Genomic DNA, 24,594 nt, shown 5'->3' with positions numbered 1-24,594 from the left:
AGCATTTCCCCCACATTTCTAGTTTGTCGGAGGGGTGAACCTGGATAGTATTCTAAATACTAATGGTCACGCTAGAGTGATGATCCTTAGATTGACAAAGACTCTATTCTCTCAGCGTCCTTGAAGCCTTCAAATAGAAAAGAAGAAAAGTCTTGAAGTCCTTTACGATCTCTAAAGTGGGATGTTGACTATCGTCCATTGCCTTAAGACCAAACCCACAGTCCTCCTCCTCATGAGAGTCTCGTACATGGCGTTAGGCCATACTTATGAGGTTAGATGATATGGCCTTTAGCTTTGTGTTCCATCTCAACAGGTGTACTCCCGCTGTGACTGCTGATGGAGCATGGGCCTTGGGTACAACACTTGCTGCCCCTTGAGCCTTTCCATGTTATCTTGGAGTACTTCCAACTTTGCACTGGACTTGTCCTTGCCCGTTGCTCGCCCCTGTAGCGTTAGCACATCCTTTGCTTGCATGGTGTTGGACAAACCTTCCTTCGTCACCCTATGTTTCCCTGCATCTGCCAGGCTCTTTATAACGTGCTCGCATTACTATTACCTCAACTGTACATTGCCTACCCAACTACCTCTATATTGCCAACATTTTGCCCACGTGAGAGGATTCCTTCCCTTGTTTTGGATCCTCACATTGATGATGCATTAAATTGTTGAGAAGATGGATTTAGCTGATCTGTCTATCGTTTGCTTACTCTAACAGCCGTTGCAAGTTGATGGGGTTGAAGCAACCTTCAACCTATCCTTAAAAAGAAGGATATGAGTGGTTGTGTGTCCTTTAGTAAATAGATCAGCAAGTTAGAAGAGGAAATATATTTGATGGAGATATTGTGCTTGATAACTTTATCGCACGAAGTGATAATCAACTTCTATGCGATTGGTGTGACTGTGAAAAACAAGTTTGTTTGCAAGAGCTAAGGCGCTAATGTTATCACACCAGAGCATAGGTGGTGAGGATAGAGGGATATGAAGTTTTTTTAGGAGCCTGTGAAGCTATTAGAGCTCTGCAGTGGTAATGGTCATGACTCGTTATTCGGCCTTCATGCTAGAACTAGACACAATCGAATGTTTCTAAACACCCCACAGTACAAGGCAAGAGTGAAGAAAAATGTAGAAACCAATAGTTCATTTTCTGTCATCTTGGTTATCATCCCAGTTAGCATCACAAAAAGCAAGTAACTGAAAAGGGGCTACAGTGTAGTAAAGGCCATGCCAATAGTACCTTTGAGGTACCTAAGACCACGCTTGGCAGAACTCCAGTGGACTGAGGTGGGAGCTTGTAGGTATTGGCAAAGTTGATTTACAAAGTCGACCAGCTCAAGTCGAGTAATGGTGCAGTATTGAAGTGCCCCAAAGACATGACATTAGAAGGAAGGATCATGAAGCAAGTCACCATGAATCTTGGAGAGCTTGGAGCCGGATGTGCATGGGTAGGGCCGGCTCTTCCACTCGACAAGTTAGACCGTTGCCCAAGGCCCCCATAATGGAATAATGTCAAAAAAGATGTTAAAAAGAAAATTATTAGGAAAATCTAACCAAAAAATATAATATAGAAGAAAAAAATTAGTAAAAATGGTTCTAGTTGTAAGAGACAATGATTTACAAAAAATTAATTAATTATCTCAAATCCCACCGTAAAATTAGCCCAGAAAAGCATTAACACTGCAAAAAAACGTAAATTATTTTTCTGTTAGAGACTCTATAAATTCACTTTGGAAAAGCGACAGATAGAAGTAATGACCATAAATCTAGTCTATCATCTGATAAAGTCTAAATCTGAAATAGAAAATTTCTCACAAGTTTTCTTCTTATACCTCTCTGAGGACTAAAATTGACAATCTCTATTTCATTTCTTCATTCTAATACTCTTGTAGTCCTATCTCTGACTCTCTGGCATCCATTAAATCTTGCTTGTAATTTGCCAGCCATTGAAGATCACTGCTTACACTCCTATAGTAGACGTTATGGCATTGGTTGACTAAGGTAAAACATAAAAAAGTAAAGATGGATGAATCAACCGGCCTTTTCATTTATATATGTAGTACAATTTTCCTCTCATGTGATAGTAAAAGAGGCATGTGATTTATGCAGAGATTGATAGTAAAAATAAAAATACCAATAACCCTGCTCAATGGAAACATGTTGATACAAAATTATGGGATTTATTAGTTGAAAAAGGTCCAATTAGAGATCATGATATTAATATTCCCAAGGATGAGAACTCTAGAGTCCTAGACATTTTTCTACTACATATTATATACAACACTTATCAAATGGGGAGAAACATGATAGAAAATAGCTAGTTTATTCAAATGACTTGAATATAGTATTTTGCTTTTGTTCAACTAGCTAATGAAGGAACCGATTAACAAAGATGTGTTAATATTTCAACAAGCCCAATAAAAATAGAAGAACATTTTCTAGAATTTATTAAAGTAGATGATACTAGTGGAAAATGTATTCTCAATGAATTATTAGATGCCATAAAAAGTCTTGAACTTGCATGATATTAATAATGTTTGTGGACAAGATTATGATAATGGGTCTAATATGAAAGGAAAATAGCAATGGATGCAAAGAAGATTACTACTTGATATAAATCCTAAAGCATTTTACACACAATGTGGTTGTCATAATCTTAATCTTGTTGTATGTGATATGGCTAATTACAATTCTAAAGCTATACCATTTTTTGGAATAGTTATTCTTTATTTTCTTCATCAACAAAATGATGGAAAGTTTTGAAGATAATGTGTCAAGTTTAACTTTTAAAACACTCTCACAAACACGTTCAGAAAGTCGAATTGAAATAATCAAAGCAATAAAACTCTAAACTCCACAAATAAGAGAAGTTTTATTGTAATTAACAAAAACAACTGAAGATATTAAAACAAAAAGTGAAGCTAATTGTTTAGCTTCACTTTTTGTTTAGTGGCATATGAAATTGAGAATTTTGAATTCATATTAGGCATGACCATATGGTCTGATTTATTATTTACAATCAATATTGTAAGTAATAGTTTTCAATCCACAGATATGCATTTAAATGTTGCCATTGATAAGTTAAAATGTCTTATTTCTATTTTTCAAGATTATAGAGAATGAGTTTAAATGTGCAATGATTTCATCGAGAGAGATTACAATTAGTATGGAACATTAATTTAGAGAAAAGAGAATAATTCATAGAAAAAATGTTTGTTGAAAATGTCAACAAAGAGACAATACAATCTGCTAAAGAATCTTTTAGAGTTAATTATTTCTATTTATAGTATATCAAGCAATTTCTTCAATTCAAAACAGGTTTGAACAATTTCAAATATATGAAAATATTTTTGGTCTTCAATTTAATTGCAAGAAATTGAAATCATGGTAGTTTGCAGAAAACTTTTCTTATTCATGAAAATGTCAGAAATATGATTTTGATGGTTTAGACTTATTTTCAAAACTAGAAATTTTAAAAGAAATTTTACCAATAGAAGAAAGCACTCTGATTAATATATTAAATTATATGAAAAGACTTCTTTCCTAAATGCATGTATCGCTTATAGAATCTTATTTAGAATACATATTACAATTTACAATTGCTTCTGCAAAATGAAATTTCTCAAAATTAAACTTGGTAAAATCTTACCTAAGATTAACAAAGTCGCAGGAAAGATTAAATGGACTAGCCATATTATCAATTAAAAATGAGATATTAGAAAAACTTGAATATAAAATTTTAGTTAGCAATTTTGCATCTAAAAAAGCAACAAGAATAATTCTTAAATAAAAATATATTTTAAATATAAGCTAATTAATTTGACACAAAAAATGCCCCATTTTAAGTTACCTCCTTAGGCCTCAAAATCTATTGAGTTGGCCCTGTGCATGGGGCAACAGAGGACACAACACCAACATTTTAACACGGTGCAAGAGGTCCAAAATCTACTTGGACTGACAGAGGTGTAGACCTTTGATAGTGCGGGTGGCCTAAATGCCAAGGAACTAGCTGAGTGTTCCAAGATCTTTGACTGAAGAAATTTGCTGCAATTGATAAATAAATGATTCAAAGAGGTTGCATTGTTTCCTATTATCAAGATATCATCAACATAGAAAAGGACATAAGTATGAACACAATCATCATGATCAGTGGCAAGGAAAGAGTCCACAAGGGAAGCCGTGAAGCTAAGGTCCAAGAGAACACCCAGGAGTTGTTGAAATAAGGCACAAGGTGCCTGCTTGAGGCCATAAATGGCCTTGTGTAATTTGCAAACATGGGTGAGAGGGATGTTCTAAGTTGATGAAATCTTACGGCTACTCCATGAAAATAGTTTCAGACAAGGTGCCATGCAAGAAGGCATTAGAGATGTCTAGTCGAATAGGCCAATGAAAGAAGGTGGCAATTAGGTGGATGGCTTGACCACTTGAGTTTTTTTGTTCAAATCCTTTAGCTACTAATTGAGCCTTGTAAAGATCAACAGAACCATCAGAACATTCTTTGGTCTTGAAGATCCAATTGGTGTGAATGATATTGCAAGGCGAGGGTGGTCGGGGATACAAGGACCATGTTCCAGGTTGAGGAAGGGCATCAAGCTACTATTGCATAGCATACTGCCTGTAAGGGTTAGTCGCTGCTTGAGAGTAAGAGGAAGGTGCAAGGGTCTGCGAGATGAAGGAGAATTCAATGATTGGATGTAGAGTAGAGTATAATGAGGTGTAGTCAAGAAATTGTTTACGACAAAGAGAACTGGTACGAGAGTGAGTGGTCATAGGTATGTAACGCCCCGGTCCCGCAAGGGTCGGAGAGTTACTTCCTGTCACTAACACTCACATTTCAACAATATAATTATAGACTCCAAATTTCCAATATCATAAAGAAATTCCAATTCAAACTAATTTCCTCAATATAACCAATTTTTCAAAATGCCAAGTCATCATAACACAATAAACTTTCTTAATAAAAAAATCGCTAATACTCATCGAGAACTTTCTATACTTAATCCACTACTCTTAAATCATCTCACCCAAAATTTCAAAATCTTGATCCTCAGCTGAAATATCCAAAATCATCTGAAAAATATTGTAGAGATAAGGGGTGAGTTATTAACAACTCAATAAGCAGAGAACATATACTAGCATGTAAACATGAGCATTTATAAAGTTCGGTATGCAGAACAAAACATTTTACGTTCAGAATGTAGAAACAACATATTTACTTTCAAAATGCATAAATAAATCTTGGTACAAAATATTAGAGCGAAATTTTCAGAAAACTTTCTTATTCAAAAATCCTTCGACATATCCAATCTGAAATATTACATTCATATCATCTCATAGCGTCACATTGAGACAAATACCATGTTTAACCCCTGTGGAAGAGTTATAAACCACCATTATACCTGTGGCTGGGCCGTATACCATGTTTCACCCTCGTGGTAGGGTTATAAACTACCATTATACCCGTGGTTGGGTCGTATACCATGTTTCACCCCTGTGGTAGGGTTATAAACCACCATTATACCCGTGGCTGGGCCATATTCCATGTTTCACCCCTGTGGTAGTGTTATAAACTACCATTATACACGTGGCTAGGCCGTATACCATGTTTCACTCCCGTGGTAGGGTTATAAACTACTATTATGCCCTTGGCTGGGCCTTAACAGAATGGAACATCATTGGAACCAGATCACATTCAGATACAGAATCAGAACTTCATGCCATGGTTTTCAGATGACATATCATATAAAAACAAAATACTGAATAACTTTAGATCATTTCACATGTTTGAAATAAATAGAAACAAAACATCTTCATTTATTCATAGTAAAAACTTTTAGAATTTCATATTCGCTCTTTTTGCATAGTTCAGAAACAAAATACACAAAATTAGCTTATGTTTACACTAGTCATAACAGAAAATACTTTCTCTTATATATAATTTATGCATATGCAGAATAAACATCTGAGGTCTTTTTCAGAGTTTTTTTCAAAAATAAACATGCTTATTTTCAAAGTCAAGCTTATTTCATTTCTTTTATGCAAAACTAGTATATGAACCCACTTACCTGGATTTCTTAAGTACTATTATAAATCTTTCCACAATCATGCTGAATGAATGTCAATCGTCACCTATACAAAACACTAAGCGTTACTAAACTTCTAAAAGGACTTGCTAAAACTTTCCATTTACTTAAATTCATACTACGGAAATAATTTTTTTTTAAATAATTATTAGCTATCGGAAATCTAACAAAATACTATCGTCGTTCAAAGTGTATTCTAAACTTATTATAATATAGTTTTATCAAATAAGGCAAAACAAACTTAAATTCATTTCGAAAATTAACTTAATTATATTTAAAACTCATCTTTCTATAAATTATTATTAAAAAAATAATTTAATAGTGCCAACAAATAAAGTAGTAGGACATCATAAATTTCTTAAACAATAGTAATACATAAAATATCTTTAATAATACTTATATTAAAATTCATGTAAACTACTAATCATATCTAAATTAAACCATCAAAGATTTATTTCTATATAATAGGTTTAAAGTGTTTTAAAATTAAAGATTGAACACTTACTACATACTACCAAACTACTTATAAAAATTAATACTAGATAATTTTATTAAAGTCTTTAAATATTTTCTGTGAAATCAAGATTATGGCTAATATTTTTATCCAAAAAAAAGTTCATGCCTAATTCAACAATACTAAACACAACCCAAATAAAAAAAATACGTTAGTCCCTTAATACAATAAAATAAAGTTCATTAAAAAACCATTAATGTAAAATACAACAAATCTATTTTAAACATCAAGCTCATTTAGCTCATTTAAACAATATTTCAACAGTTCCTAAAATATAAAAGCCAATTTACAACTTATTAAAATATTTATGTCAAATTCAAATAATGTAAAAAAAAAAAAAAACTCATTTAGTAAGATATACTCAAACCGATTTTAAAACATTTAGAATAAAATAAAATCTTATTATTAATTCACTACTGAAAATAGTTATAACCATATTTATGACTATATAACTAAAGTTTTAGATCTTTAAATATTATCTACATAAAATTATAATTTCACGCTAAACATGACTTACAAGAAACATCTCAAATAAATCAAACTCAATATCAAAATAAACATCAAATGGAAAGAAAGCATAGTGCCTATAAACTAGATGCAGTAATATAAATATACTTAAAAAAATTCCTTTATAAATATCATGAAATCATCCAAATGAGAAGGGCGTTTTGGGAAAAACAATAAATAGAACAAGGGAACAAAAAGAAATATGAGATTTTAAATATTTCCAGACCAAAATCATGCGACAGACAACAAAGGAGAGTCTCTACTCACCGTGAGAGAAGGAGAGGCGCGATAGGCAGTGTGGTGGGCGGAGGTCGAAGTTGGTCGGCGCGGTAGCATGGCACTAAGAGAGGGAGGTGGAGAGAAAATTGTCACTCGATCATGGTGGAGAGAAAGAGAACGTAGTGAGGGAAAGAGAGGGAGAGAGAGAGAGAGAGAGTTTTACCAAGGGAACATCCGGAAGGGGTGGAGATACCGTGTGATGGCAACTCGCAGTGGCACGAGGTTGGGCATGGTTGCTAGGGATGATGCAAAGGCACCGTGCACTTGCTGGCTTCTCGGTCATGGCGTTGGCGAAAGCTCTGTTTCGGGTGCAGTAAAACATGGGTGTTTTGGCTTGGCAAAATCGTGGGTTGCTGTTTGTTGTGGCTATGGGAGGTGGTTTCCAATTATTGGCTGCTGTGAAGGAGCAAGGCACCTCAAGTTAGGATCGTGGTGGTTATTGGCTGTGGTGCAGTGTTCGCTGCACTTGGCCCCAAGTTTTGGCTTCATTTGAGGGAAGCCTCGGCAAACTGACCAACATGCAACAGTGTCAACGAGGGCCACTTGTGATGGCACCTTGGTGGTGATGGTGCGCAACAGCGTGGAAGGGTGACGTTGCTCTGCAAGGTAAGGCTTTATGAGGGTGGACAAAAATACAAATTGCCAAAGAAATGCATAGGCATTAGTGAGAGGGATTTGAGTAACAGAAGAAGGGAAGAAAATCAGAACCGTGTGGACGTGGGGAAGATGGAGATCGGGGTGGAGTGATTTTCGGTTTGAAGAAACTAACAGAGGGTGAAGGATTTTGGGCGTGGGGAAGGGCTATCTAGGAAAGAAAATAAAACAAAAAGAAACTAGAAAGGGGAAGACCACTCACTTTAATGATACCGTATCCTGGGTCTTCAGAAGCTGAAAAAGAAAAAAAAAATTGGGCCTGGGCCTTGGGCCCGAGTATTACAGTGTTGAGGAAAGAGAGGGAGGGATAAGTGGAGGAGATGGAGGAGACATTGGTGACAACGGAGGGGTTGTGGAGGCCACAGAAGTAGGGTACACAATTAAAGTTGAAGAGAGAGTGGTTCTAGTAGGGATGGTGAGCAAGGGTGAAGATGGGAGGGGAGAGGTAGGTGTTGTAGAGGCAGATTGCTCAAGTGCTGGAGAAAGGGAAAGAGAAGAATGGGTAGACACTGAGGAACAAACAGAAAGGAGGGAATATTTAGCTGTGAAGAAGTTAAAACCATGTTGGAAGAAGGCAATGGAGAATTGTCTATCCCAAGGAAATGTCCTATTATAAGGTATCACAATTGCATGATTAAGTTGTTAAAGTGAATAAATTGTTTAACCAAAAATGAATTAAGCACTTAATAATGCAGTAGATTATGATACTTGATAAATTCTGATATTTTGCACTTGAAAAGAGTTACAATGCAGCTACTTCACACCAAAATTAATACCTCAAATTTAGTTCTCTCATATCTTACTTATATGTTGCAGGGCATTATTGGAAAAGAGTTGCTGACATCCCAAGTGTAGAAGGATATTGAAGCACAGGGGTATTCTTGGAAATACCCAACTAAACGTGCAGCACCCAAAAAGAAGACTCTGGAACATGGCTAAGGATCTGAAACACAAGAAAAATAGAATGAGAAAAAGGAGAGTGCAGCGGACGCAGCAGACTCATGCATGCAGCTGGCATCAAGCGGAGCAGCAGCTGGCCTCAAGCGTTGAAGTGCAACAGAGAAATGAGCACAACCAGAGAGGGGCAAGCACGTACGGGCATGAAAGGGAAATGGAGCCAGCCAATCACGAGCGCACGGGAGAAGAATATAAAGCCAAGCATTTCAAGGGACTTTTTTTTACCTCTCTTGGTTTTCTTTTGGGTTTTCGTTTTTAGACCTTTGGGCCATTTTTATTCTTCATTTTCTTTTGGGTAGATTCAAAAATGTGGATGGAGTGTTTGGATTCAGTGATGTTAGGCTTAGAAATTTAGTCTAAGTTTTGGGGACTAACCCAGAAACATATTGGTTTGATTTGCTCTCTTTTCCATTGATTTCCATTTCACAACTTATTGAATTGCAATGTTATTATATTCGGAGAAGCTTGGAATTCTTTCTCATGAATCCTGATATGTTGTAGATGCTAGGCACAACTGATACTTGAACTGATGCAAGATTTTGATAGACTTCTTTCATTGTACATCTAGCTTTGCATCAGCAGGGAATTTGGGCTAAGACATAACTTGTGCAAGATTTATTATATTTTCCAACCATGATCCTTACGAATGGGTTGGTGGTTGAGTAAAGAGGGATTTGAGCATTAACAATCATTGAAAAGGTGAAACCTGCAGCCTAGGTGTTTGATATTTTGTTTCATTGGTATTTATTTTTCTGCAATATCTAATTTTCCTGCACACTCCTCACTAATATTCATTTGTTTCACTTCCTTCAATTTACAAACACCAAGAAAACCATTTTATAAAAAGATCATAACCATCCTTTCCTCAATACCCTCCGCACCAGTACATAAGCATATATTCTTGTTTCTCTCCTTAGCTATGTAAAAATCCCTTTCTCAAACATGTTCATTGCACAAAATGCAACTCATTATATGTTTGCTCAACATGAATATTGTTGTCTCTGTGGAAATGACCTTGAAACTCCTCCATGTACTACTTTGATAGCTCCTGCACTTGGAAGACAGATTTAGAAAGCTGTCAAGTTTTTGGCGCCGTTGCCAAGGAAAATTGGTGTTTATCATAGCATTTCTTTGCTGCTGAAAAGAGTTTGTAGTGTTGTGAACCTCTTCACAGCTTGGGTGACCTTCTTTTTTAACCATGCTGGAAGAAGACAATGGAGAATTGTCTATCCCAAGGAAATGTCCTCATCAAAAATCACATGCCGAGAGATATATACAAGTGAAGAGAAGGATCAAGGCAACAATATCCTTTATGACAAGAACTGTATCCAAGGAATATGCATGGCTTGAATTGGAAGTTAAGCTTGTGAGGGATAACAACGACACCCAAAGACCATAAGCTGGGAGTAATTTGGATCAGAATTATACAACTAGAAAAATAGATTGAGATTGTTAAGGATAGGTGTAGGCAATCAATTGATAAGATAGACTGCTGTGACAAATGCATCAACCCAAAAGGTGGAAGGTAATCATGATTGAGCAAGCAAGGTTAGACCAACTTCGAGGACATGACACGACTTTCTTTCAACCATACCATCCTATTATGATGTACGTGAACAAGTCTTTTTATGAAGAATGCCATGTTGAGTAAGAAAGTGTGAAACTTGGTTTGAATTGTACTCTCCTCCTCCATTAGTTTGGAGTTGTTGAATTTTGGTTAAGAATGCATTTTCTACCGGACACTTGGATCTAACAAAGCTTTGAAACACATCTAATTTGTAGTGTAGAGAGTAAGTCCAAGAGAAATAAGAAAAATCATTGATGAAAGTAACATAATAGTGGTAGTTGTTGGTGGAACTAACAGGTGCGGTCCAAATATCAGTCTAAAGTGACAATGGGTGATGCAAAATATGTGCAGAGTGAGGAAAGGGTTGCCTTTTGTTTTTACCAAGTTGGCAAGATTCACAAAAGAGAGATTTTATTACCATTAGAAGACAAAACATGCAAAGAGTGAGATTTTATTAGAGATTGAACTATAACATTAGAAGGATGGCCTAATCTAGAGTGCCATCCAGAACTAGAGGTCCTAATGCCCAGAAATGCAACTGCAGATGAAGAGCTTTTATTCTTGAAAAGACACTGCCAAAGTTGAACCTGTTATAGACCATTCTCACTCTTTTCCGCCAGTAGGATGGCTCCTGTTTGAATGTCCTCCACAGGAAAGTGGTCGGTAGCAAGAACAAAGCAGTAGTTATTATATTGACAACTGCTCTCAAATCATCTATCTAATCATTACAACTTTCTCAAATTTCTACATAAAATAAAATAAACAATTCAACTTTTTCAAATCTTAAAATATAAATAATATTAAAAAAATATTCTAATAATATTTTATTCAACTTTTAACTTTAATCTCAACCCATCTCATCTCATCTCTGAAAAAACAAACGAGGCTTAAACTCAAAAGAAGAAAGAATAGAAGAACCATTATTAGAGATTGAGAGGCCTTCTCCATTACTAGAAGCTATAGAATCAGCACCATGGAAGGGATCCAATAAGTTAAGGGATCGATATCAGATAAAATGTAATCGAAACAATACAAGGAAAATATAGCACATGAGGAAAGTCAAGTCTGCATATGTGATCTGGAGGAGCTGTATTTGATTTGTTAGAAAGTGCATGTGATGATGCATGAGATTATTGAGATGATGGATTTAGTTCATCTGCTTGTTGTGTTCTTTCCCTAACAGATTACAATAAAGGAATATACTAACAATTCATTTTCCACAATAGAAATCCTAGTTCACTTGTTCAAAGGAAGGACTATACTAGAGTATCGAGCTTTTTGTAATCAAGCCATCAATATCAAACGCCTTTCTGGATTATAACAACCCTCAAATACTGAATTTCTGGATTGTAACAACGAATATCACTTGGCAGTATTACGAAACGTGGAACTAACACCATCAAAATTACAAATTTAAATGCATAGCGGTGTGTATCTGTCACACATCTAGGGAGAAGCACGAAGGAGGAAGAAGTGAAGAGAATCGGGAGTGCAGAGAAGGAATCGTGCAATTGGAAGTGCCCTAGGAGCTGAGTGGAAGGCCTCATCAAGAGAAAGCGTGGATCAGGCCGTGAATCTTGTGAAGGACGTGGGCTTAAGTTTAATAAAGAATAAGGCCCATTTGTAGTAGAAAGTTACGGCCTTGAGGCCCTTTTACGTTTTAAACATTATGTTGAATTTCTGCATTAAGTTTATGGTTTTATAGGAAATCTTCTAGAAAGGAATATTTTGGTTACGCCTGCTGTGTCAGGCCTATTTGGGTGGAACGTCCGCACTTGGAGATGTTATGCAAAATGATATGAGAAATCTGTTATTCCTTCCCTGCGTTCTCTCTCTATTTCTTCTCTATTCTTCCATGGAGGTTCTCACCCTCTAAGGGAGCAAAATATCAATTACAGAACGTTTATTTACAGAAGCAAATAAATACATTTAGTTCTATAGTGTTACAGTATCATTACTCTCAGAATTAGATCACTAATTGGAGAGAAAAAAGAACCATAACTCTTCAAATCTTGTTCGCTTCACTTAAGCTGTAGATAACTTTTTCGAGTATACGATGTACATAGGATCTGAGCGTCCCGGGTTGGGAGAGATATCGACGGCCTACAAACAAATAAATGCAATATAGTTAGCAACCCTCCACTGGTGGTTTACACAATCACGTTCATGTGTGTGTGTACAGGCGCATAAATTTGTTATGATTTACAAGGCCCATGATAGGACCGATTTTAAGTATTGCAGGGTGCTAGCATTATGTGCATAGAGAATTCATAAATGTCAGCTGAATCTAAACGAAATATTGATTATGTAAAAGGGCACAGACTTGAAGTTTCTAACAAATTTCATTAAAAAGTAATTCCAAGAAACCTATGGCATATGTATTACATGAATGTAAAGCCCAAAGACATCTACTGCTATGTGGTTTCTCACTGAGATTGCATTAGACCACTTCTAGTTAAGGTTTGGAGTAGAGGCAAAGTTAAATATGGAGGAAGAAGTTAGGAAAAAGACTAATCTGAACCATGGTTATTGCCAAACAACAAGAAGTCCTCAGGATTAACTGATATACAGGTAAGAACCATGATGTAGGAAAAAGAATAATCTGAGCTCTGGTTACTGCCAAGCAATAGAAGTCCTCAACATTTAGTGATCAACAGGTTAGCAATATAATGCAAATACCCAAGAAAATTCTTTTGGCTATTCTCCACTTGCTACTTGCTTTAGAGGGGGAAAAATAACCTATGATCTTAATTACCTGAGGAGGTTCAAATCCTCCAGCATAATGAAAATATGACCCGACAATCAAAGCATGATCAGTGTCGCCAGTTGATGTCCATATAGAAATGGCTTTTGTAAAAAAGCATCGGTTGGAAAAGCTGATTTATAACCAATATCACGAAGTTAGAAATAGTTAAGTAGAATGCATCGTGCAAGATAAGAAAAGAATGATGGACTTTGAACAGTGAGCAGATTGTAAAGAAAGAGCAGCTTGTTTATTCTGGCGCAAAATAAAATGAAGAAATGTTTCTGTTCTTGCTGATATACATACCATACATCATCAAGATCATAAATTATGCCTTGTTATATGGTTAAACGTCCTAAGAACTTCATGAAACAGTTGTTCTATTATATTATGTCAAAACTAATCACCTCATTATAGCCAGTCCACCGGGCTTAAGAGTCCGGCACATTTCCTTGAAAACATCTAAAGGCTTTGTTAGATAATCAACACTGACCTGCAGACGCCAAAATATGTTAAAACGGTACTAATTTAACATCTAAATTACTGAGGTGTTATTTGGATATATTTCTCAATTAAAAAATTCAATGACAGAAATCTAGCACAGATTGAACAGGGAACAAATTTGAAAGTTGAAACCACTGCCCCCCCCCCCAAAGCGGGGAGCAAAAAAAAGACGTTTTATTGGAACTTGTGTCATCTATATGCTTCAAAATAATAAAGAGCTCAAGTGGTCATTCAGATGAAGGAAATCACTAACATCAGCTGCAGGAGACTTCTTTCAGAATTCTACAAATGGTATTGTGAATATACTTCCTTTCTAAGTTAATTGAAGGAGTTTACAGTTAAAAAGTTGTCTTCAGGTCAATAACAGAGCTTTTGGTCAGCTGATTGACAAATTGGGGTGTGGAGAATTTAATCAATACACTCGCATGAAGGAATTACATCAAGCCAATTCTTTAGGGAAACCATCTCATCTCACCTCACCTCATCTCATCATTACAACTTTTCCAAATTCTCACACAAAATAAAATAAACATTCAACTTTTTCAAATTTTAAAACAATAATAATATTAAAAAATAATATTATAACAATATTTTATTCAACTCATCTAAAACTATCTCATCTCACTATCCAAACGAACCCTAGTTTAAAACAATGTGCACATAAAGAAATCTATTTTTTAATCTACGTGAAGCAAAAATCATCACACAATGAAATCAATGTCGTCTATAATTCTGGTAGAAGTACAGTAAGCATTTTTAATGTAAAAAGCAACATATTAGATCTAGTGAGGCCAAACACCTTTAAGACCCAAACCAATGGAATCCTAAGTACTAATGAGAAGTCATACTTTAAAGATAAAAGAAATGTTTAACGTGCAGTGCTTGCTCTTGTTACAGCAGACAATCATAGTTTGATAAATAATGTGTGAGATGGGAAAATTTTGGACATACCACATTAGTAATAATGTCAAAGGAATTATCTTCAAAAGGGATCTTAGGGTTCAGATTTAAGTCTTGCACAGCATACTCCGTCAGAACCTGCAGAGTCCATAGTTAGAATTACCGTGGGTCTACATCTTAGTGCAATGCAAGATCATAACTACCAGTTCCACACAAGCATATATGGAATGCAAATGAATCAGAATCTAATCTGTAACACCTATCACTATGACTCCATAAATAGCCCCAAGCAGTAGCATAGTGATCCTGGGGCAAGCCATATAAACTGGATGTCCTGACTCCGAGTTCAAAACTCTGTATTCACTCTTGGGGCTATTGGACTGGGAAATTTCTCCTTAAATTACCTGATGCATACTTGCAGAAAACTTCGGGTAGTAGGGACTTTGTCACGGACACTCAGTGCCAATAAAAAAAAAGGGACTCCATGACTCCACGCCGTTAATTGATTTTCTATAGACAATAGCTATCACACAGGAGCCTATACAGAGTGCTAGGTGAATGCTATATAGAGTGCTAGGTGTAATGGTCCAAGGAAACCCTATGCCATATCTGAGCTTATACTTCAAAATGACTAGTTAAGTTTACAATTGAAGCCTTTTGGAACTAATATTTTTTTTTTTGATAGGTATCCTTTTGGAACTAATATAATACATCATATTGTAAAACTCTTTTAATTGTAAAGTGGATCTAACATACCGCATTAAAGTCACATCAATTTGTAATTTTCATTTTTGTAATTATCTCCATATGCTGTATCCTCCCATTATAAAGTCTACTTTCACCTATTAGGAGACTACTTGCAGTAAATGCCCCAGGGCCACATGATATCACTAATTTGGCTATGATACCATCATAGCAACCCAAGGATATGCCAAACTACATCGAAGCTTATGCTCCACAAGGAAAAGGAAAAGTTAAAGTTACAATTGAAGTCCCTTGAATTACAATAAAGCCCCTCAGTGTGGGACTCGGCACTCAATGCACTTTTTTGATACTCATTCACCTCTACCATTCTTCCCCTACTCCTTTGTGAATAACTCTACTGGACTCCAATTCAATTGTAATGAATCTCACCAACATTTGAGGAATAGGACCCCTAATCGAGGGTAAATATGTCTATCCAACAGCAATAGTCAAATTCTGTCTTCAGGGTCACCAAGTTCAAATTTTCAAATTTTTAATTATTTGTGAGTCTTTAAAAAACTTCTACACCAATTTTCAGCAGAAGGATATAACAAACTAAAGCATGATCTCACCGGATTTCGCTTCAGCTCTTCTTCATTCATACCTAATCCAACAATCCGATCTTGCTTGTATCCTGCTGGAAAATGGCTGACCTAAATATAAGGTTGATAATAAGTTATAGAACATAAGTATGCAACATAGAAAGAGGGTGATTAAAATTAAGAAATTCCATACCCAACTGCTACACATATCCAAGATGCTTACTCCTGGAGTGTTACTAGGAGGAAAAACCTTTGAGTAATACTTTGTCAGTGCAGCAATGGCAGGATCATCAATGTGAGTCACAAAGCGTGGGCTTTCATAGAATGATGAATCTGGTGACCTGCAACAATTAATTAATGATGTTCCAGATATACAAACTTAGCTTGAGCAACATGGTTGGGAAAATTTGATTAGGTTGCAGTTGCTTTAGAAACAGAAAACAATCCTAACAGTCCCAATAATTCTACCGTCTTATCAAATGACTTCTTCAACAAAAGAAATAAAACAAAATCTAGAATACTATTCACTGCACTGGGACTAAATCTGGGAATGAAAAATATCCCAAGTTTGTTCTCCCAATGTATAGTGATTGACTATAACTCATGAAAATATGAGTTTTCATAGACGGTATAGTAAATGAAGTCACATCTGGTATTGAAAAACACCACCAAAAAGCATAAAGAAAATCAGAACCGCAAGAAATAAACAGGGACGAGAACAGAAATTACTGAAAGAAAAAAAAATTAGAGCCTTTACTCATCAAAGCGCTGGAAATCCTCCTCCTTGAAGGGGAATTGCTCTGGCCATTCCGCATTCTTCAATATCTTTGAGAGGGAAATAAAATAAATAAATAAATTTTGGGAAACGTGAACAAGAATGAAAATTATCCATGATTCAATCAACAAGTGAAGCACTTCAGAATTTTAGTCGCATGGCGCAAGTGCGATTCTCATATTAGGATCTGAGAAGCTGCAGAACCTTTAAGAAAAAAAAATATTGGTATCTCTTCTGCCGAATGATTTTAAGAAAAAAAATTGATTTTCCAATTTATGATCATGGCTGCAATTTTCTGGATGTGTTTATCCCATTTATTCAGAATGAATCCATCACAGTAATTCTAAACAGGAACATAAAATAAAATAACAAAGAAATATGCAATTACCCAAATTCATCCACACCTCCACCCACTGAATCACGGAGTTTCTGTATCTGGACATCCATCCATTCTTAAAATAACGATATATACCAGCACAGAAACTAAACAAACACAATTAATTAATCCCATTCCCAAGAACCCTAACGGAAACGTGGACAAATCTTATTATACAACTGAGTTTCATCAATATAGCCCCAACCAATCTTCAAAACTCAACATGGCAGAAAACCCAGAAACAGAATAAAAATTTTAAATGAAAAAAGCATAACTGTAAGTGTATGACTTCAAGTTAAAAAATGATTGGAACTAGAAGACTACCTCTTCAACATTAGACTTTTGCCTAGCAGAGGCAATGAAAGAATTCCTTCCAACTGTATCAGCCATGCTCATGAACTGCGCCAAAACAGACACCCCCAGGCCCAATACCAGGCGGCGAGGAGTTCGACCCCCAATTTTCCACCTCTTCAGTGCTTCTGATGGACTGGGAACGGAACCAACAGCACAAGTGAGTGAATAAGAGGATGAACAAGGATATACCCCAGCTAAAACTGGCAGCCTCTGATGTATTCTGAGTCCAAGACAATGATTGGCCATCGTGGACCTCCAACGGGACAGGTTACAGCCTCTGCAAACTTGGGTAATATGAATATTGGGACATGAACAGAGCAGAGTTGGATAAGCAGGCACCGTACGACGAGTACAACATTTGGAAATGGCTTTGAAACTTTTATCACATTCCGGTGATTCACTTTCAAGTTACGTGGCCATGCTCAATCTCAATTATTTAGGCGGTCTCCGTGTTTAGAGAATCTACGTTATTTCTATGTCAATGTATTTTAATAATAATTTGTTTAATTTTTAATTTTTATCTCAATCAATCTCATCTTATTTTATATGTAAAAATAAACAAGATCATAAAGCATAACAAAATTAAATTAATTTTGTATTTTATAAAAATTAAATTGACGTAGTATTTGTTAATTTAAAAAAATTTAATTTTATATAATCTCTTTTTTAACCAAATATCCGTTAGTGTAAATGTTAATTTGAGGCAAATAATACTTAACGGCTAAAATACACTCTTATATCTCAACAGCATTAGCATCCGTTAGTGTAAATATTAGTTCAGAATAGTTTAAATCAATGATACCATGCTACGAATATCAATACCAACTAGAGAAGCGAGCTCGTCCAAACCGAGCTCGTCCAAACCCCCCTTTCTCTCTAACCCTAAACACCAGATCTGTTGAAAGGGGGTGGGAGCTTTGGCTCCTCACCCCCTCCCCCATGCCCTCTTCCTTTTTTCTGTCTATTTAACTTATGTGGAGTGTTTTTTATTTTATTTTGTATTTTTAGGCCGAATAAGGGAGGATCGCCATTCGAGTCTTTCCAGCCACCACATCTCCACACGCGCCCCACCGGTATGACACCCAACCGCCGATCTTCAAGACCTCCAAATCCGGCATCCATCGGAGTGGCACGTAGCTCGCATGCGCGGGACGAAATTCCAGACAGCGTTGGCGCGTGGCCTTCACGCGCCACAGAGGAGCCCTCTCCCGACACCACGCTCGATTGCTGTGGAACCTCTGACTCCGAGTCTTCCAAGTCTGACCGTCGGCTTTCCTCCCAGTGTGAACAGTTTCTGCAAGAAACAATGCCAACCATTGTGTACTGTTCATCCGTTTTGTATTTTTTGTTCTGTTTTTTTGTTTCATTTCTTTGTTGTTGTCTGTTTCAGTGTTTTGTAGTTGTTTTGTTTCTGATGTTGGTGTTGCTTTTGTTGACCCGAGTGAGGTTTGGGCTTTTAGATCAGACGTAATCTGGGGCAAGGCTTTCGAGAGTGTTGGGCAATACTACGGCCGGTGGTTATACGGCCGGGCTGTTGTGGTCCGTATGTACTCTGGGTGCTCATTCCACCAGAGCTCGAGATGACGATGCTTGCGGTGGGCGTGACGTCTGGGGTCTCACCAGAGCTTGTGGTCGTGTAGTTGTTAATGTGGTTATTTGTAGTTGTTTGTTAGTTTAGTATTTAATAAAATAGGAATAGGCTATAGGATTTGATGTCTATAGCAGTGTCCCGTACTCTTCTTCCCTGGGAGGATAGAGAGGGCCATTAAGTTCTGTTTTTACAGAGCGCTTTCTCTGTTACGAGAGAGTTTGATTAGAAGTTAAAACAATGTCCGCCACAAATGTATTTGTATGTAGGGAAGCCCCAGAGCTGTTGCGTTAGTTGGCTTATAGACTGGATTTCCTATGTATTGGAACTTCTTGTATTGATAAGTCACATTTGTAACTTCGGTTTATTAATGAAATGAGTATGTTTCATTCAAAAAAAAAAAAAGAATATCAATACCAACTTGCTAGCTTCACAATATTTTTTTTTGTAAAGCATAGAAGCGTTTTAGGCTGCTTTTGTGAGTGATCTGAGATGATTTAAGTTGATATGTGAATAATAATATTTTGTGGGTTCCATTGAAATGTGTTTGAATATATAGATTTAGATATATGTTTGTGTTCAGAAGAATTATAAAGCGGAATGTCTGTTGGTCCCCCCTCTCTCTCTCCTAGAAAGGTGGGGTGTGAGGCCCAGTCCCGTGAACAAGGCCCAACCTTCTTGGAGAACTAGATACGATGATGTTTTGGTGAGCATCTCTTCCATTAGTTTCTTTTCCGATTTCTCCTCTCGTTGGTTACTTCTTCCCCTATTTTTCTCTCCCCGTATCCCTTTCTCTTCACACGTCGTTTCAATTTGCACTTCCTACCTCTCTACACTCTTAATCCCTTGTAGAATAGTGTGCCTCTCTCTCTCGTGTCCTTCTATTGTTTAGTATTTGTTGGTGCTACAGTTTTGGGTAAAACAAAATTCAGACTTGGGTTGCCGAGAGCTCCTCCAATTGGTAAATCTCCTCTTTTCTCTTTTCCTCTCTAAGATTTCACATCTCTCTTCCTCTTACACGAAATGTTTATTGAATAGAATTTTTTTAAAATAACAGTCTATGGTTTTGGTGGATTTTCCCGTGCCTATTCGTGTTTGTTGTAGTGCCACGATTACGTTGTTCTACTCAGTTTCTCATAACCGTAGAGCCTCCAACCGTAAGTTATTCACTTAGTTGGGTAATTTTTCTCTCTTGAAGAAACAAAATTCTGACTTTCTCACTGAATCACATGGAATTATTTTCATCTCTAGACAGTGTTGCGTCGCTCTTTTCTTTCACCGATCACCACACGATGCTAGGTATAAGATTTTGTTGTAAACTTCCTTAGTCACCTGTTTATGTGTGTAAGAAGAATAGAATTTGATTTGTTGGATTTGTGCTTTAGAAATAAATAGTAGTAAGTCTTGTTGGGTTCTGATTAACATTTAGAAGTGCTAGTTTTCTCTTTTGTGGAATTGTGAACGAAGAAAAAGCGATTGAGTTGTAGTGCTGTTTGGGTTGAGTCGTTGGTGGTTGCTTAGAGTTATGGGCTGCTGAAATGGGTTTGATTTATTGATTATTTGAGTTGACATTAGTTTTGGTGGGTGTATAGGCCAATATTGAATTGGTATATGGTATTTTGGGTTGAAGTGTTAGCTGTCCAAGTGATTATATGGATGTTTTAGTTGAGCTAAATTTACTAAAATATGGTTTATAATTTGGGTCTTAATTTTTAGATCAAAATTGTGTTGTTGGTCTTTAATACTTAGTTTATATAAATTATTTTTATGAATAGGTGACGAGACGGTTAGAGGTCGTTTTCAACGCATAGATAATACGCTGCAGGAGTCAGGTAAGTTGGATTCCTATGCTAGATTTGCATAAAAAAAAGAAATGAAAATGAACTGAGATTGGTTTGTAAAATGTGCATGATATGTTTTTAAAAGAAAACATGAAAACAACCTCAGTATATGTGTTTTGCATTCACCCATGAAAATCTATATGAAAGAGAAAAATGTTTTTGACATGAATAGTGTGGACATGAGCAATATTAGACATGTTTCTGAAATATACAAAAGAGTGAATATGAAAATTGAGGTTTTTATACATGTGATATGAAATGTTTTGGATCTATTATTGATCATCTTAAAATGACATGCACGTGGTTTGATATGATATGGATATGAAAAACCTTTGGCATACTTATCTGTTTTGATTATGATTCTGATATGATAATACTGGTTCACGTGATATGGCTGGTACCAACAAGATATGATATAATATGAGTGCACCCACTTTGGAAACAAAGTGGTCTTTTATGTGTTTTTTTCTGTGTGCACACTCAGGGCTCCGAGATTCAAATGGGGAAGTTTTACAATATGATACTGCCTGGTTTGGCCACCGGGGATAGTACAACCCTACTACCGGGGTTAAACATGGTATATGATATGATACAATATGATATGATAAGATGAAAATGTTCAGTTATGTTATGCCAAAGCGTTCTTGAATATGAAAATGGTTTATGAATATGAAAAGAATGAAAAATCGCTCTGATTTTCTGATAATACGTTTTGAGATGTGCATCTGAAAAATGAAATATCTTGCTTCTGCATACCAAACTTTCTAAAAAGGGCTCATGTTTACACACTAGTATAGGCTTTCTGCTTACTGAGTTGTTGATAACTCACCCCTTACCTTCAATATTTTTCAGATGATATTGATGATCCAGCTGGGAGTCAGGAATAGAAATTGGAGCTTGACTAGATATAGATAGAAGGGCGAGTACCTAAGGGTACCATTGTTAGTAGAAGGGCTTGACTTGAGTATTTGAAGTTCTTTATGTTATTTGGATCTATTGAGACTTAAGATGTATCAGTTTATTATGTTGAGATTATTGGGATATTGTGGACCCCTATGGTTTATGTTATCTTGTTATGATGACTCATGGAGTTTATATTATAGTTATTCGAAAAATATGAGATCGTGTGTTATTTATGAGATCTTTGGAGTTTTTAGCTGCTTTGGAAGATAGGTTTGTAAGTGACAGGTAGTAATTCTCCAACCCATCCGGGTACGGGGCGTTACATGGGGTGTTTTCTCTCTACTGTTCTTCTGAACGTAGAGGTCCTCTCTTGAACTTAGTTCAAAGAGTTTTTTCTGACTGGTAGTAAGCTTCGTGACTGAGTTCCCATTCATGTCTAAATAACTATCTAGCCTCTATGAGGGTCAATGTCTCACTGAGGAGGAGAAACAAGAAGTTATCATTACGACTGAGGAAGTTTTGATTTCCATTTAAAAGAGCAAGAAGTGCTTGGCTGCTCTTGTTGTAGTAGATAAAGAGGTCAACAGAGGAGCTTTTCGGTCTACTATGAGCAAGGTGTGGAAAGTGGAGGGCCAGGTTTCCTTTAAGGATCTTGGTATCAATAGGTTCCTGGTTGAGTTTCAAAGCTCCACAGAGAAGGATCGAGTATTATCGGGACGTCCCTAGTCTTTAGACAGGTCTTTGGTGTGTTTGTTTAACTGAGGAGCTTGTTTGGCTCCCAAGGATATCGCCTTTAACAAAAAACCATTCTAGCTACAGCTTCATGACCTACCTTTTGCTGGTATGAATAAAACCATGGGGGAAAGGTTGGGTGCAGCTGTGGGTACTTTTTTATCAACGGACGTAGATTCAAGTGGAATGGCCTGGGGCAACTTCCTTAGGGCTAGAGTGTTACTTGACATTTCTAAACCTCTTACTTGTGGTAGGTTTATTAATATGGGAGAGAAATGTTATTGGATCCCTTTCAAATATGAAAGGCTACCTATGTTCTGCTTCCACTGTGGTGCTATTAAACATGCTGGTCCTTCATGCCCAAGCTCTCCTTTGGGTGGTAGATTACGTAAACGAGCTGCATCACAATACAATTCCTGGTTAAGGGCTAGCTCTCAGATGAGAAACTCTCAAACTTTTAGCAAGAAAGGGGGTGATTTCGAAAACTCAGGAAGTTAGTGCCAAAACAAACCTGAGGACAACATGTATAATGAGGGTGGGATGGAACAAAATGCTCCTGGAAACTCTACTGTAGCTTTTGAGTAAGCAGACCTTGGGAGTTCTGAAAATTACCAGCTAAGAGGACCTTTACATGTAAAGGGCAAAAAGTATAGATCCAAAGGTCACTCTGACCTTCCTCTTCAGGCAAGCTCTGATAGCCTCCAGACCCCCCACTTGGCTGAAGTGCACTCAAAGGATCCCCTAATATCCAAAGTGGTTTTATCTAACCAATGCCCCTTCTGGGCTCAAGTTGGCCTCAACACATCTAGTCCTATCAGAGATAGTCCTCAAGTTAGTTCCCCATCACATAACTCTCCCATCAAACACATTACTTTTGACAGTGCTAAAGGGACTACGTGGAAAAGGAGGGCAAGAGGGCTGGGGCTTACGATAATTCATGGCCCACCTGATTCACTTATGTGTGATACTAGTGAACCTAAGCAAAGGATAAAAGCCTGGTGAAGGGTGTCATGGGGCCCATCAAGGCAAGAAAGAGAGCAAAGCAAGCTAGTTTGGCAGAGGCTGGTGTCTAGCCCTTCTAGTCCCCATGAAACACTTAGCTTGGAATTGCCGAGGGCTTGGGAACCCTCGGACAGTTCGAGAGCTTCACCTAATGGTGAAGGAGAAGAGCTTGGATGTAGTATTCCTTAGTGAAACCAAATGTAAAAGGGAAATAATTGAGTCCACTTGGGACAAATTGAACTTTGACCATTGCTTTTCTGTTGACTGTATTGGAAGGAGTGGTGGCCTAGCCATCCTTTGGAAAAAGGAGGTGGATGCTGCTTTGGACTCCCACTCCAACCACCACATTTCTATCTCCATCTCCTCTGATGTTTTGAATAAGAGGTGGACTCTGACAAGCTTTTATGGGCAGCCTTCTACTGCAAAAAGAAGTGAAAGCTAGGACCTCCTTAGATTAATCCACTCCAAAATCCATAATCCCTGGTTGTGCATGGAGGATTTTAATGAAATTCTATACCAAGATGAACAATTTGGCTCTAAAACCTGACCCTTTAAGCAAATGGAGGAGTTCAGATGTGGCCTTGTGGACATTGGATTCATAAGATCTAAGTTTACCTGGTGTAACAGAAGGGAGGGGTCTGAATTTACTAAGTCTAGACTGGATAGGGCGTTGGTTAATGATGAATGGCTAAACCTATTTGAAGTCAATCAGGTCTTTGTTGTGCTAGGACAGTGTTCAGATCACAATCCTTACTCATTCATTGCTCGAACTCTGCTCAAGTAGAAGCTCCTAAGCAGAAGGTGTTTAGATATGAAGTTGCTTGGGGGCAAAAGAGAGGGATGTATTGGGCTCATTCAAGCTACTTCGTTGCAAGGTCTTACTCAGGGCTCCAAGCTTGCTATCACTCTAGAAGGCTTGAAGGTCTGCAGAGATAAACTTAAGGTTTGGAGCAAGAAGGCCTTTAGAAATTAGAAAGGCTCCTCCTCACAGAAGAGAGAAAAACTAAGATTATTACAAGACTCCACCACTGGTCA

General features: G+C 36.9%; 1 protein-coding gene across 1 annotated transcript; it reads right to left on the bottom strand.

Moving 5' to 3' along the window:
- Nucleotides 1-12,352: 12,352 nt before the first annotated feature.
- Nucleotides 12,353-17,885, bottom strand: LOC108984261. The gene is made up of 8 exons (XM_018956155.2): nucleotides 17,464-17,885; nucleotides 16,746-16,813; nucleotides 16,182-16,329; nucleotides 16,019-16,099; nucleotides 14,754-14,840; nucleotides 13,706-13,791; nucleotides 13,311-13,431; nucleotides 12,353-12,658 (listed from the first exon to the last, which is right to left on the bottom strand). Exons 1-8 carry the CDS (start codon nucleotides 17,737-17,739, stop codon nucleotides 12,581-12,583), a joined length of 945 nt encoding a protein of 314 aa, XP_018811700.1. The 5' UTR covers nucleotides 17,740-17,885; the 3' UTR covers nucleotides 12,353-12,580.
- Nucleotides 17,886-24,594: the final 6,709 nt, after the last annotated feature.

This window comes from Juglans regia, chromosome 10, assembly GCF_001411555.2.
Source record: "Juglans regia cultivar Chandler chromosome 10, Walnut 2.0, whole genome shotgun sequence".
NCBI classification, from domain to species: Eukaryota; Viridiplantae; Streptophyta; class Magnoliopsida; order Fagales; family Juglandaceae; genus Juglans; species Juglans regia.
The sequence above is the reverse complement of the archived record's forward strand: the minus strand, read 5'-3'. Positions and strand labels throughout refer to the sequence as shown.